The sequence below is a fragment of the Crinia signifera genome, chromosome 7, assembly GCF_055691185.1.
Source record: "Crinia signifera chromosome 7, ASM5569118v1, whole genome shotgun sequence".
Lineage (NCBI taxonomy): Eukaryota > Metazoa > Chordata > Amphibia > Anura > Myobatrachidae > Crinia > Crinia signifera.
The window spans coordinates 178,247,018-178,263,931 of record NC_139223.1 but is presented as its reverse complement, the minus strand read 5'-3'; the positions used below and the strand labels follow the sequence as shown (position 1 = coordinate 178,263,931).

At 46.2% G+C, this 16,914-nt stretch overlaps 1 protein-coding gene across 4 annotated transcripts in view; it reads right to left on the bottom strand.

Annotated features, from left to right (window-relative positions):
- The window catches only part of VWC2L (von Willebrand factor C domain containing 2 like), a 122,756-nt gene that overhangs the window by 59,151 nt on the left and 46,691 nt on the right, over nucleotides 1–16,914 (bottom strand). For 3 of the 4 annotated variants that reach the window (XR_014450850.1, XM_083154492.1, XM_083154491.1), the window contains exon 3: nucleotides 2,433–2,562. The exons of the other annotated variant lie outside the window; for it this stretch is intronic. Coding sequence is in view for 2 of the 3 variants with exons in the window: in XM_083154492.1 (XP_083010618.1) it covers nucleotides 2,433–2,562 (130 nt within the window). In the remaining variant the exon portion in view is untranslated. The remainder of the gene's footprint in view (nucleotides 1–2,432; nucleotides 2,563–16,914) is intronic. 4 annotated transcript variants of the gene reach the window in all.

The window sequence follows — 16,914 nt, the reverse complement described above, 5'->3', positions numbered from 1 at the left end:
CAGCACAGGCTGCCCCCCGGGGGTGCCAGCAGGGGACCGGGTATATTCACTACACCCGATCATGCATATGTAATGATCGGGTGCAGTGAATATATGAATATCTAATGAGCTGCTCGGCTCCGGCCCCCTGCTGGCTGGTCTGTGTAAAAAAAAATATATATATATTTTTTTTAAATTAAATATATATTCATGTGCTTATAGCACATTAATAAAAATAGCATGCCCCTCCTCAGAATGAAATTCCTGATTTTTTGACACCAAATGTAAAAAACAAAACACTTTATTTTAAAAGTTCACATTCCACTTCACCAAAAAAAGATAGCGATTGCTACTCGGTGAATCATTGGGTGAAAAAAACCTTGAAATGTATTCGCCATCTGGTCATTGAATAGGGTGATTCACCGTTTTAGTCGAAAATTCGCCTTACAGCACAAAATCGCCATAAAAACATGGCGAATCAGCCTCATTGAATACCGCCCAGTATGTTCACTGACTCTCAGGGGACCAGGACGGTCGAGAGCACCAGCAGCAGCATCGGGTTTTTTTATCACTGCAAGTGTCCCTCTTCTTCAATATATTATTACCACACAGTGGGGCAGATGGATTAAGCCTTAACAAGAGATAAATTCAAGTGTGATAAGGAGAGATAAGCATCCAGCCAATCAGCTCCTTACTGACTTTTTTCAAACACAGCCTGTAACATGGCAGTTGGCAGGTGATTGGCTGGACGTTTATCTCTTGTTAAGGCTTAAAACATCTTCCCCATTGTATCCAAGCGGTTACCATTGCATCTCATTACCTAAGCCACGGCATGTCCACTCCCTACCTTTCCCCCTACAATTGATTATTGGCAAATTTTAAGACCAATGTAGATGGACTCACACTAAAATCCATCCTAATTAGGGTTCATTTAAGTATTTCAACTGTTGCATACAGCACTTATTGCATACAGCGAGTTTAAAGTGTCCGGACTGCACCAGGGTAGGACAACTCCTTCCTGGTCTAGAAATACAAGTAAAACATTTCGCTAGCTTACATCCTTAACCCCAACAGATAGGGTTAGGAACCCCCATATTTATCCAGGCAATCAACCTTGTAGCCGGTGGATACTCAATTACATTGTTTCCCTACCTGTTAATCTTGTACACCAGTTCTTCATCTCCTCTGAGACCCGGTATACATAGCTATACTAAATACATATATCCCCAGGGTCGGCACAGAGAGATTTATCAATTTATCTGCAAATTTATTCTATCATAATTGCAAGCATAAAATTGTTTTATTATTCCACGTTTTGTGTTGTCTGTCTGTGTGTCCACGTTCTTAATTTAAACTTAATAAAATAAAAGTTAAATTTTATAACAAATAATATTTTTCTGCTTGACAACTTAAAAGAGTGCCCCCAACAAAAAGAGAGTACTTTTTCTCTTCTCCAACCTAGTGTATTACGTTGAGAAAGAAATGTATTACGTACCTGGCCAACCTGTGGCGCTCCAGCTGTTGTTATCCTAGTGTATTACAGGCCTGGCCAACCTGTGGTGCTCCAGCTGCTGTTATCCTAGTGTATTACAGGCCTGACCAACCTGTGGCGCTCCAGCTGTTGTTATCCTAGTGTATTACAGGCCTGACCAACCTGTGGCGCTCCAGCTGTTGTTATCCTAGTGTATTACAGGCCTGACCAACCTGTGGCGCTCCAGCTGTTGTTATCCTAGTGTATTACATGCCTGGCCAACCTGTGGCGCTCCAGCTGCTGTTATCCTAGTGTATTGCATGCCTGGCCAACCTGTGGCGCTCCAGCTGCTGTTATCCTAGTGTATTACAGGCCTGACCAACCTGTGGTGCTCCAGCTGCTGTTATCCTAGTGTATTACAGGCCTGACCAACCTGTGGCGCTCCAGCTGTTGTTATCCTAGTGTATTACAGGCCTGACCAACCTGTGGTGCTCCAGCTGTTGTTATCCTAGTGTATTACAGGCCTGACCAACCTGTGGCGCTCCAGCTGTTGTTATCCTAGTGTATTACAGGCCTGACCAACCTGTGGCGCTCCAGCTATTGTTATCCTAGTGTATTACAGGCCTGGCCAACCTGTGGCGCTCCAGCTGTTGTTATCCTAGTGTATTGCATGCCTGGCCAACCTGTGGCGCTCCAGCTGCTGTTATCCTAGTGTATTACAGGCCTGACAAACCTGTGGCTCTCCAGCTGCTGTTATCCTAGTGTATTACAGGCCTGGCCAACCTGTGGCGCTCCAGCTGTTGTTATCCTAGTGTATTACAGGCCTGACCAACCTGTGGCGCTCCAGCTATTGTTATCCTAGTGTATTACACTGTGTACAAGTGTCAGGATGGCTCAATCACAGGTGAGCTGCAATACAATTTGTATTAACATATCGCTAAAGACAAGCGTGCAGCTATGAGCTGCAGAAGGTCTCGCTCACCGCTCTTGCAGACCGGGCAGCACTGCTCGGGTTCATATACAGGATTCACACACTCTGGTACAGCGCAATCTGCTACTACACAATGGACTTCATTGCTGGGTTCACACCGGCACCATTCACACGGAGAAGGCTGGGGAAGAGAAGAGAACACATGTGTTGTTAAGGAACGGCTGGTACAACCTCAGTCATCGTCACATGATACAATGATACATGATACAATAGCATGGTCTGGTCATTCATATGGAATCTGCTGAAAATGTCCCTAAAAAAATGTCTGCCGCCTTGGAGGAGACAGATGCTAGAGGTCCTATTGGACAGATGGATAGATGAAAGAGGTCCTACTGGGTAGCAAATAACACTACATGGAAATTACAGAATACAGAGATATATATTGCACCTGGAATATATATCTATATTGCCCCTGTCAATGAGCATGTAACCCCTTGGCAACGAGCATGTAGCCCCCTGGTAACAAGCAAAAAAAACCACTGGCAATGAATAAGAAACCCCTGGAAACAAGCATTTACCTCCTTAGCAATGAGCATGTAACCCCTAGCAATGAGCATGTAACCCCTGGTAACGAGCATGAAACCCCTAGCAATGAGCATGTAACCCCTGGCAACAAGAATAAAACCCCTGGTAACGAGCATGTAATTCCTGTCAATGAGCATAAAAACCCTAGTAAATAGAATTTACAGTAGGTTAAAAAAAATGATTTTTTTTTTGGGTGGGGGCGCAAAATTTATAGTTACACCACTGGCATGTATGCACTGTATATATGAAATCTCATAGCCGGGAAAAGTTTATTAAATAAAATACACTTCTTACATATTTTTAATTTCCAGTGAGAGCTTTTCTTCCCACTTCTCATGGGAAGGAGACAAGGTTGCACCTCCGGATGATGCCTTTACAATTACTTACCTCCCAATTATACAATTATCCTGATAGCATTTCCCACTGGGGCTAATTGTGCTACTGACCAGCCGTATTATGATGCCTATACACTGCAGCCTGATCTGCTGATAATTATACCTTGTGGTCTAAATAGACGCCTCACTTGACATCTGCTCCCTTCAAATGAGCGCGGGGAGTTTCTGCATTCACAGTTCTTTACCACCTATTTATAGAACAATAACCGTTTGGAGAACTTGTCCTTTTGCCGCATACAGGCGTCACTACTGCGTCCATATCAATCAAGAAGTTTATAGCAATAGGACAAAACAACAAGTAAATAGGGAAACAAGCGTTAATATGATTTATGCAAAGGCTTCAGCACTTTCATTCATTATGTGGCTTTTAGTGCATTAAACAAATGGAAAAAGTCACCTAAGACAGAGACTGACAAATGGGGATCTTTTATTTATGATCTGTCCCCGAGGACGGGCTGGCAGTGGCGGCTGGTGGGAAGCTGCCCCCTTCCCCTTGGACCACTCTCGGTTTGGCAGATCAGAGACGGCACTTAGGAGCGGATAGTGCTTGGCGCAGTGGTGCCCTTAATGAACGCACTGGAGCAATGCTAATGTATAGGAATCCGATGAGGGTATATAGTCCCCACCAGCTGTCCTCCTGAGGGCTCAGAGAATTAAATATTCAGAGCCATGGTTAACCGTTAAGGGAACATGACAAATCTGTTCTCTTATAACAGACCAATGCCTCTGACAGACACCACATCGGTATTATATCTCCCAAAGACAAGGGAAGCCTCTACTTTACTTCTGGGCACCAGGTGTGAGGGGATGAACCAGTTGGGAGAGGGTGCCAGGTGTGTGGGGATGCCAGAGAGGGCGGTAGAGGGCATAGCTCTACTATCTCTATTGCCTCCACCCTGTCCTTTACAACAAATCAGGTGAGGAGAGAACTAAGTAGGTGTAATGTAAGGAAGGCTGAGGGTCCAGATGGTATCAGTTCACGAACACCTAAGTCCTGTGCTGGGCAGCTGTGTGGGATAGTGGCAACCCTCTTTAATCTAAGTCTGGAGCAAAGGAGAGTACCAAAGCTGTGGAAAACCTCATGTGTGGTACCTGTGCCAAAGTCATCACGTCCCAAGGACTTCAATGACTATAGGCCGGTTGCGCTGACATCTCAGCTGATGAAGTCCCTGGAGAGGTTGGTCCTAGGCTATCTTCGACCCCTGGTGAGAACTTCTATGGACCCACTGCAGTTTGCTTATCAGCCGGGAATTGGTGTGGATGACGCTGTCATATATTTAATGCAGAGATCCCTACCTCATCTGGAGAGGGCTGGGGCCACCGTGAGAATAATGTTCTTTGACTTCTCCAGTGCTTTTAACACCATCCAGCCCATGCTTCTGGGGGAAAAACTGGTCAACTCTGGGGTGGATCATCATCTAATCACCTGGATCCTGGATTACCTTACTAACCGCCCACAGTATGTGAGGACCAGCGAGTGCCATTCTGATACTATTATTTGTAGTACAGGGGCACCTCAAGGAACGGTTTTGGCACCATTTCTCTTTACCCTCTACACTGCAGATTTCACATATAATTCATCAACCTGTCATCTACAAAAGTTCTCTGATGACTCTGCTATTATGGGCCTTATTGTAGATGACGAAGATAGGGAGTACAGAGAACTTGTGCAGAACTTTGCTACTTGGTGTCAGGGGAACCATCTTCAACTCAATACGAGGAAGACTAGGGAGCTGGTAGTTGATTTCAGGAAACGTCAGCATACCCCCCCCAACTCCTGTGAGTATTCAGGGAATGGATATTGAGATCGTAAGAACTTACAAGTATCTGGGTTTTCATCTGAACAATAAATTGGACTGGACTGATAATTCTGCTGCTCTGTATAGGAAAGGGCAGAGTAGACTCTATCTGCTGAGGAGACTGAGGTCCTTTGGAGTGCAGGGAGCGCTCCTGAAGACCTTCTTTGACTGTGTAGTGGCATCGGCCATATTCTACGGAGTGGTCTGCTGGGGCAGCAGTGTTTCAACAGCCGACAATAAGAGACTTAACAGGCTGGTAAGGAAGGCCAGTTCTGTCCTAGGAATGCCTTTGGATTCTGTAGAGATTGTGGGTGAGAGGAGAATGATCAGCAAGATAACATCATTATTGGATAATGCTTCACACCCTCTCAAAAATATTTTGACGGATCTGTGTAGCACTTTCAGTGATAGGTTGCTTCACCCTCGATGCTCAACGGAGAGGTACCGCAGGTCTTTTCTACCTGCTGCAATCAAAATGTACAACTGTCATGGTCTGTAGGGACCTACATGTTCTTAGATTCTAGATTTATATTGTTTGGACTTCTTATCTTATTTGCTATTTTCACCCTTATCTGTACTTGAACCTTGCTGTAACAATTGTAAATTTCTCCATTGTGAGACGAATAAAGGAATTCTATCTATCTATCTATCTAGGAATTCTATCTATCTATCAGAAGGGTAGGAGACATGTGAAAAAGCTCAGTACGATGCACCATTTACTTGCAATGGAGAATGATGAGCCTGTTGCCATCTTACCACAACTAAAAAATGTTTTCATCCAATTCCAGATGCCACCTAGATTTGGCCCATAGAACGATCCGGTCACACATTAGAATCCCCCCCTCCCCCCTCCAAGTGTAACTGGCTTATTATGTTGCTTGTTTAGTGACTCAGCGTCCGGATGGGCATACGGTCTTTTGGTGGACACCACTAATGTTGACATGCATTGGATCGACCACTGAAGATCAACACCTGAAAAGGTTGACATGAGTTTAGGTCAACACAAGCACTATTTCGATATGGGCAAGGTCGACAGGCAAAAGACCGACATGGGGTTTTTCATTTTCTTTTGAGCCGACGTGCCAACAGGCGGTATTTCATACCCTACCATCCACTAGGGCAGGGATGGGCAACACCGGCCCTCCAGATGTTGATGAACTACACATCCCAGCATGCCTTGCATCAGTTTCAGCATGGCCACATAGCAAAACTAATGCAAAGCATCCTGGGATGTGTAGTTTATCAACATCTGGAGGGCCGGTGTTGCCCAGCCCTGCACTAGGGCGTGGTGGGAAGATAGTGTGCCGAGCCCACCGATTCATTAGGGGCAACACTGAAGGTTCCGTTGGCTTCTGGTTCTCCTATCTGCTGAGTTCTGACTCAGGCGATAAATCTAAGGTATCGGGAAACCGATGTGGGCGCAATGCTTTTGACTACACAGTGGGATACAGCAAATGTCTTAGGTTTTTTAATTGTGTAGCTTATGGTAAGTCTATATTTTTTGTTTTTATATTTTGGGTGAGTGATACATTTACACAGCCCCCCCCCCCCCAATAACTATCTGAAGACCCGTCTTCAGTCCTGTAATTTGGCTTAATTAGAAACATACAGAAAAGTGCAGCGCGTTGCATTTTGTGGCGCATCGCCCTGACCTGTATACTGGTGGGAACGGAGCGCTTCGTTTTCACATATCGATCTCACGGATCAATGATCCCTAAACGGACTTGCTTTTTCAATTAGTCTTCCACGTGTTCATCTGCATTGAACCACTTCCGTTATTATATGTTAGAATTCCCTAGACCTTCGGAGATTTTCCCCGGCTGCTCTCTGACAGCAACGTAAAAAACTATTAGCTCGGGAATCTTGGGGCAGATGTATTAAGCCTGGTGAAGTGATAAAGTGGAAGGTGATCACGTACCAGCCAATCAGCCCCTAACTGTCAATTTCAAACCTGATCTGTAAATTGGCAGTTAGGGGCTGCTTTGCTGCTGTGTTATCACTTTCCACTTTATCACTTCACCAGGATTAATAAAACTGCCCCATTTTGGGCACGGAAAGTTACAAGGCCGCGGTCCAAAGGGTTTCGTTTCCTTACATTATACAGGGAGCAATAATTTGGTCTGCCTCTGATAAAAATACATTACGTAACAACAAATGCAGCTGTGAACTAAAATAGCACTGAGACTTGTTCCAACAATATAAGAGACAGACAGGTATAGCAGAGCAGGTATGACAAAGAACAGGGGTATACTCATCGTATATGATGATCAGGGAGTCCCAAACATGACTGGATTATAATTAATCCTGCAACCAACTGATCTGACTGAGGATTTATTGCTAGGTCACAAGCCAATAACTCTTGCAATCAATATACCGCAACCTACACTTTAGGGCTCCAGGCTGCAAGCTGACTAATAGAGGAGCTGCAGGTCTGCGAGGATTACCGGTTACTCACCTGGATACAGATGCAGGTCTGCGAGGATTACCGGTTACTCACCTGGATACGGATGCAGGTCTGCGAGGATTACTGGTTACTCACCTGGATACGGATGCAGGTCTGCGAGGATTACCGGTTACTCACCTGGATACAGATGCAGGTCTGCGAGGATTACCGGTTACTCACCTGGATACGGATGCAGGTCTGCGAGGATTATTGGTTACTCACCTCGATACGGATGCAGGTCTGCGAGGATTATTGGTTACTCACCTGGATACGGATGCAGGTCTGCGAGGATTACTGGTTACTCACCTGGATACGGATGCAGGTCTGGGAGGATTACCGGTTACTCACCTGGATACGGATGCAGGTCTGCGAGGATTACCGGTTACTCACCTGGATACGGATGCAGGTCTGCGAGGATTACTGGTTACTCACCTGGATACGGATGCAGGTCTGCGAGGATTACCGGTTACTCACCTGGATACAGATGCAGGTCTGCGAGGATTACCGGTTACTCACCTGGATACGGATGCAGGTCTGCGAGGATTATTGGTTACTCACCTCGATACGGATGCAGGTCTGCGAGGATCACTGGTTACTCACCTGGATACGGATGCAGGTCTGCGAGGATTACTGGTTACTCACCTGGATACGGATGCAGGTCTGCGAGGATTACTGGTTACTCATCTGGATACGGATGCAGGTCTGTGAGGATTACCGGTTACTCACCTGGATACGGATGCAGGTCTGCGATGATTACTAGTTACTCACCTGGATACGGATGCAGGTCTGCAAGGATTACCGGTTACTCACCAGGATACGGACGCAGGTCTGCAAGGATTACTAGTTACTCACCTGGATAGGGATGCAGGTCTGCAAGGATTACTGGTTACTCACCCGCATACGGATGCAGGTCTGCGAGGATTACTATTTACTCACCTGGTAACGGATGCAGGTCTGCGAGGATTACTGGTTACTCACCCGCATACGGATGCAGGTCTGCGAGGATTACCGGTTACTCACCTGGATACGGATGCAGGTCTGCGAGGATTACTATTTACTCACCTGGATACGGATGCAGGTCTGCGAGGATTACTGGTTACTCACCTGGATACAGCTGATACTGAGAAAGTTTTAACAAGTTACAGTAAACTACTTTTGCACATGATATGTGTTTCTACAAGGGATGAGGTGATGGGTACAGATCATCATACATACATACATACATTTATACATAAGCCTCAAACATTTACTCTCCCAGAGACCAATGTCTCTCTTCCCAACTGATAACATTCTCCCCACTACTAACTCCTGACTTCATAACCACTGCAACCTACACCTAGAATTTACCCCCTTTGTATAAGCAACCACATAGGGCCGAAAACAAGCAATCCTTATTGTTTAACCCCTACACCGGCTGCACACCCTATTCAACGGATTTTTAAAGGTACAGGGTGCTAGAGTGAACACTACCACCTCACTGCAAGGCTTTATACAGGCTCCCCACTGTCATGTTAATTATCAAAGCTAGACAGCTTTTATCGTAAGACTCCCCTCTTAGTCCTAGTACACCAGCTCTCCCCTCAGAATCATCCATACCTGCCTGACTCCCTACAGATCCTAAGCTTCTATGAGCAGTGCCCTCTTCCCTTATGTACTCTTCTTTTCCCAATTTTGGCCTTAACCTACCTGCTGCGCTCATTGGCTTTGGTACAGGTTTCAGCAAGCACTGATTTGGTTTTCATAATTGTTTGTAAATGGCATAGCATCTTAATTTTATTTCTGTTCGTATCATATTGTTATGTAATTTATATACTGCTATGTTTGCACTATTTCTGTACATGCAATATGGCAAAACAATGTAGAGGCCCTGTGGAGCACTATAAAGATAAAAAAAGTACAGTGGTGCTAGGGGGTGCTATTGCTGTAGGACAACATTGTAGTGCCGCATCTCAGTCTCTACAGTGTACTGTACTACAATGTGTACTAGGGGCACTACAGTGTGGCATTGTGTGTACTTGGGGCACTACAATGTGACAGCATGCGTACTGGGGGAACTACAATGTGGAATAATGTGTGCTTGGGGCACTACAATGTGGCATCATGGGGCACTACAATGCGGCTTAGTGTGTGCAAGGGGCACTACAATGTGGTATAATGTGTACTGGGGCACTACAATGTGGCATAATTTGCACTGGGGCACTACAGTGTGGTATAATGTGTAATTGGGCACTGCAATGTGGTATAATGTGTATTGGGGGCACTAAAATGTGGATAAATATGAACTGTGACACAAGTATGGGAATTAAAGTCAAACATTACAGAGGCCCTTATTCTGGTTGGTGCGGCCGGAGCCGCATATGCGGCTCCAACGCACCAGGCGAATCCCCGCCTTCCATACGGATCGCCACGGCCGTCCGTACGCGGATATGTGGCGATCCGCATGAAATTGGACGGGGATACGCCTCCTCCATGGTGGGAGCAGCCCCTGCATTCGATGGTCGCCGAACATCGAATGCAGGGCCGCACGCTCCACCAGGTCCCGCAACACAAGACCACACGGACACTTGTCCGTGTGAAATCTTGTATGGGGGCGGGCAGCTGACATCCGGCGATGTCAGATGCCCGCCCCGTACCCACGCGTCACGGCCTCATTACCATGCATACGCCCCGCGTTTGCATGGGAACGCCCATGAAATGCTGGGCGTATGCATAGGGTAATGAGGATAAGTAGACCCTCACGCCCCTCTACGCCCCCTGTGCGGCGTATAGAGAATCCTTGCGGCGAAATCGCCTGCACATGCGCAGAGTGACCTCTGCACATGCGCAGAAGATAAACATCGGCGGCCCGTACGCAAGCGGGAATTTCCGCACCGATCAGAATAAGGGCCAGAGAGAGGTAACTTTCTGGAAACATCAGGGCAGAAGCCCATTTAAATTGTTACTATTGAGCCCAAAAATATTTATCTATAAAATAATAATAGTAATAATAATACTTAATATAACTGACAGATGGCACAATACACGCAAGTAGTAATATAATTAAAGAACTCTGTAATAATGAAAGTGAATGGCGTCCACACTGTACTGCAGCATCTGCCTGCTGCTAAAGGGCAAACAGTGTCTTAATTTAATGAAAACAATTACTTTGCAGTTCAATTGTTATTCCAACATTTTGAGACTGTTTAAGTTCCTTTATCCAGAAGACTTAAAGACCCTGGTAAAACGAAAGCCTTATATAACCAAATCCACATTGAAATGAATGACCACCTACATTAAAAAGTAACTTCCAGGAAATACCTGATAAGTATCTTAGCCAATCACAGTACAGAACAAGCTGTACAATGCACTATGAACCAATAGGCTTACAGCATTCTGAGCTCTGGGCAATGGCTGGTTCAAAGGGAGAGGAGCTTCCTATGACATTACTGTTCTGTTGTTCCGTCATTGTGATGGGCTGGTAGTACTGTAACTAGTGCATTAATAAGACCGGGATGGGACAGACACATCAACTCTATATCCAGCTTGGGCACACGCACAGTGTAATGCAGAGCTGCAGTGTACACAGCCCTCAGAAACATAAGAGCATCTGGCAGAGTCTCACGGCAATTACTGTAACAACACACGTGTCTGAATGACTGTCACCTAATATAACAATTAACTAAGATCAACATCGTCTGGATTATAGGTCAGGGCGTGTAAGGACCTTGGTACCAGTTTGTATTACACGTCTGGCCGATCTGCGCTGCAAGGTACTATATAGTAGAATGGTGACGCGCGCTGCTGGTTGGTTCATAAATAAAGTAAATATGTTACTTGCAGAACCTATGTGATTAATAGTTCCCAGCACAGACGCCTGTATATTTAAAGCGGCAATCCTTTCTGATGGTTTGTGGTGAGGGCCCCCTAGACCAGTGATAGAGAACCTTGGCACTCCAGCTGTTGTTGAAGTGCACATCCCATAACTCAGCCACAGAAGCAATGTCTGTGGCTTTTAATTAACGGATTTAAATTCACAGGGGAGGAGTGGTGCCCCTTTAGGAGCAAGAGCCCAGCATCAGATGACACCATTGCCTTCCAGAGTTCTGCCTCTGTATCCCAGCATGCCCTGCTACAGTTTTGCCATATGACTGATCATCCCATGAGTCTGTTGAGCAACCTCCTGCCTGCCTGTATGTGTATAATATACTGTATGCCCATATCTAGAATGCTTGTTACAGTACGTGTGTGTAATAATACATACATCCAACACAGAGACCATTATCATTAATCACAGAATGGTATAAACCGGACACTACCACTGTGAGAGGGTAATTAATAAGATTGACTATTGAATGGTTATTAAAGCATTTGCTTTGCTAGAACCTCAGTGGTATTAGAACCTCCTTTTCAAATTCAATTCCTTTTAAATTATTCTCATCACTGGTATGTTTTTCCCCATGCTGCACTGCAGATGGGGTAGATGTAACGTGTGCAGGGAGAGTTAAGGTGCCCATACACTGCTGCAATGTCTCGCAGCAGTGTTCGGACACCCGATGCCCTGCAAACCGCCGTTACCTTCCCGGTGGCAGGGACGCATGCGATCCGTTGTGATGGATCGTATGCGTCCCTGCTTCCCCCCCACCTCGCCGCCTGGAGGGAGGTCCCAGAACGGGTCCGATGCGCACGGAACTGTGAATCGGACCCGACTGCATGTCAGGAAGAGGCGATTTCGTCCGATTTAACGGCCTGATTGCTCGCAATCGGCCAAAATCGGACCAAATCACCTCAGTGTTTGGGCACCTTTAGACTTGAGTGGGGCCTGTTCAAACTGAAATTTTACTTGTAGTGTAAAAATAAATCTGGGTACTTGTGTATTATAGTGGCGCCCCCGATGTTGGTCGTACGATGTTTTTATCGCATCGCATGCCATACAAACGATGGCATGCGATGCGATGCGACGCGATTTTACACCAGTATTCGATTAAAAATTGTACAAGCACCCTAATGGGTGAATGCACCCCCCCCCGCCACCCCCCACTATAAACGTGAACCCGAAGCGTGGCGAGCGCAGCGAGCCTGCGAGGGGCGGCGGTACGCGTCCTACGACCTTTTGATACCCCCACTATCCACGTCGGCGTGGAGTTGATTTTATGGTACTTATGTAGTATCTGGGCGTCCGATTTAGAAATCGGATCGCATCGCATGCGACCAAATCGTATGCGATGCGATGGTCAAGATTTTTCCATAGGATTCAATGTTAAAATGGTCTGAGTCCATTTTAACATAGAATTCAATGGGAAAAAGGGGTCCTTTTCCTTTCCCCACTATCCAAGTGGGCATGGAGTTGGATATAAACCTGTGGCGAGCGTAGCGAGCCACCGAGCCCGAAGCGTGGCGAGCGTAGCGAGCCCCGCGAGGGGACACAGAATACTTTTTAAGAAATATGCGTCCCCTCGCGGGGCTCGCTTCGCTCGCCACGATTCGGGTTTGGTGGTTCGCTGCGCTCGCCACACTATATAAAATCAACTCTATGCCCACTTGGATAGTGGGGAAATGAACAGGACCTTCTTAACATTGAATCCTATGCAAAATCGCATTGAATCGCATCGCATCTGATTGTATGCCTTAAGGTAAGGCATACAATCACAAAATCGGACGCCCAGATACTACATAAGTACCGATTTTATATAGTGTGGCGAGCCACCGAGCCCGAAGCGTGGCGAGCGGACGCGTATACCTGTGAAGTTATGCGCGTGTGCTCGCCACGCTTCGGGCTCGATGGCTCGCTGCGCTTGCCACACTTTGTAAAATCAACTCCATGCCGACGTGGATAGTGGGGGCATGAAAAGGTCATAGGACGCGTACTGCCGCCCCTCGCGGGCTCGCTGCGCTCGCCACGCTTCGGGTTCACGTTTATAGTGGGGGGTGGCGTGGGGGTGCATTTAACATTGTAAGTACCCATTAGGGTGCTTATACAATTTATAATCGCATCCCATCGCATTGTATGTCATTGTACAACATTGCGCGATATCGCATCGCATACCATCGTATGCCTTATGGTATACGATGCGATGGGCGCCGCTATAATACACAAGTACCTAAATTGGTGTAACATTTGTGGGCTACATGCAAAAGCAGCCAGTATTTACACAGTGCAGAAGAAATATGAATGTACAGTACAGTACTTGGTTTCCTTGCATGACAACATGGTTTGGGATACGGTCATTGGGTCTACAGCATGTTGGTCAACAAGCATAGGGTCGACATGGTTCTAGGTCGACATGGGTCAAGGTCTACATGGGTCTAGGGTGACAGGTCATTAGGTCAACACAGCATTAGGTAGAACAGGGTCTAGGTCGACAGCCAAAAGGTCGACATGGGGTTTTTCACTGTTTTTTTACCTGACATGTGCCGACAGGCGGTATTTCATGCGGAGCGAGCGGATGCAGTGCATTGGAAACTGTGCCCATGTCGACTGTGTCGGCATTCTGGTAAATAAAAACAGTGAAAAACCCCATGTTGACCTTTTGGGTGTCGACCTAGACCCTGTCGACCTAACGCCTGTGTCGACCTATTGACCTGTGGACCTAAACCCTTGTTGTCCTAGACCCATGTCAACCTAGAACCATGTCGACCTAGAACCATGTTGACCTAACGGTGTTGTCCTAATGCTTGTCGATCAACTTGCTGTAGACCAAACGATCCCAACCCCATGGTCTGTACCAGATACAATGGGGGAAATTTACTAAGATGGGAATAAGACTTCACATGTAATGTTGCTATGGGCAACCACTCAGATCCTGTCTACTATCTTCTAGAGGGTTCCAAATAAATAAGTAGATTCTGATGCATCGCTGCCGGGCGTCACGCACGCGCATTGTGGCCCATACGCATGTGGAGTCAATCGATAATCCATGTAATCAGGTCTGAATGACCTCCTATGTGCCGACCGTGTAGTAAGGAAGGAGACATTCCCCTTATTGCCGAGAACACCTCCCTATTATATATCACATAGGGTGGGATGTACCAAGCAACTGCAGTGCATCCCGCCACACATCGCAAAGACATTAATCGCATATGTACTAACATATGCGATCAGTAACACAAAGGGCAGCTCTTGCGATAAGATCTGCCCTATGCGAAGCAGCCGGTGCGGGGTGAGCGGATCTCTTCGGCACTCCCCCTCCTGCTGTGCCCAGCAGACTCCTGCTCAGACGGCTGCCGGGCTCCTCCTCCTCTCTGCACCCGGAAGGAGGATGTTCTGGCGCTAGGTGGTCACTGCTCCAGGCAGCACAGCCGATTGGGCTTTGGTGCATCTGAAAATGCGATAAATACCCCAATAATTGGGTTTTTACCCATTTTCAGTATAGGACATCCCACCTATAGAGTGTTAGCTCCACAGGTGCGGGTTAGTTGACTGCACTATTTATTGCTCCTCTGCTCTGTTAGATCTGCAGGAGCAGAGAACTGGATGTTCTCCTTACTGCGGGACACGCGGAGTGTCAGCTCCGATGATGCAGGGACTGAATCAAACATCTCACCTGTGAGCCCTCCCATTATACCCCTTGTAGACTGTAGATGTTAGAGGCTTCCGTCCCTGCACTACTTCCACCTATTTAGGCCTGGCGTAAAGCTTCTCAACACCCAAGACAATTGAATACCCCCCTCAAACCCCACACTGCCACCGATACCCACATTCCAGCCTCTCAAGTGAAAGTCTGGAGGTGTCGTCTTAGAAGTTCCACAGCCGCCACCTGAATTGCATACAGGGGCAGATTGGCAACGAAATCCGGTCCGGGAACAATCTTGAAGCAGCCCGGAGGGGGGGGGGAGGTTATTTACCAGGCACCAGTCAGCCGCCACACCGCCAGGCTAAGGTCGGCTAGCGGGAGACGTCACCAACCAGCGACCAGCAGTTGCAACCTGGTCATAAAGAAGGGCAGGATAGCCCAAAACAAATATGGTCACCGCACCGGCCCTGGTAGCATGGTCGGTGGCCCAACCAGATGGAAATCTATGGACCGGCCCACCGGGAAATGGCCCGGTTTCCCGGTCGGCCAATCCACCCCTGATTGCATACAACAATGATATCTTTCTCATAGATAGCCTTACGGTACCCATAAAAGTATACGGTATATAGCCCTTTAAGCACAATTTTGACTTATCAACCTTCTGACCCTGTTGCCCTTACCCATGTTGATCTATTTTTACTGTCAACATTTTGGGTTTTGACTTTTGACTGTCTATGTGCTCCACCTAACAGACAGCAGGTCAGTAAGTGGCTGAGGAGTTGGTGCAGCGGTGTGGATCCGGGTTCTTGGGGAAATAGGCTTTCCTCTATGTGGTCTGTACAGCACTGTGCGCTGCATCCTGGTAGGGGGCTACTACTGGCGGAGATAGAAACTGTGCGCAAATAGTAATAACAGTATTACATGTTATTAAACACAGTAGGAATAATAACAGCGTCGTAACGCTAGAGTAGAGAGGAGCAGTGGCTGAAATAACATGAAACGTATGGTAATGAATGCCAGAAGTCTGCTGTATAAAATGGGAGAACCAGAATTAATAATGTCAAAGGGAGAATTCTAATAATGCAAGTTTCATAGAAACACTGACAGTATGAACAATGTAATATGCATAGGGATAACTGTGATGATGGAAATGGGGGGGCTTAGTTTTATATATACAGTATGTATATATATATATATATATATATATATATGTATTTATATACACACACACACACACACACACACGTAGCCAAAATTGCGGACACTTTTTTGAAATGTTAATGTTTTTCAACTTTGAATGCATATAAACTGTTACACTTCATGCAGTGCACTGTTTCATATATCAAATGGAAGAAAAAATAATGCTGAATTCAACACAATCAACAGAGGTCAAATATCTGCATTACAAGGAAAGTTATGCAGTGAAAACAACACTTACAGGTAGGGTGAAAATCCCTGTGTGCTTATAATGTCACTGTCATATCAGTCTTATTATCTGGAAAAAGATCTCTGATAGAAGGTAGAAGTTTTGGTTGTAGGATGGTGTCAGTCGACTTACTGCTGTTCAGTGTGCCAATCTATGACATGAAGGTGAAATACAGAATCTGCTGTCATACATGCCCAGATCATAACACTTGCAGGATTCTTCTTTGTCTCTTGAATGCAATCTGGATGTACCTCTTCCCCGATGCGACGTCTCACATATTTTCTCCCATCACTACCAAATATTGATATCTTAGTTTCGTCACTCCATATCACTTGTTTCCACTGACCTGTCCATGCAATGTGTTCTTTTGCCCACTTTATTCGTTTCTGCCGCTG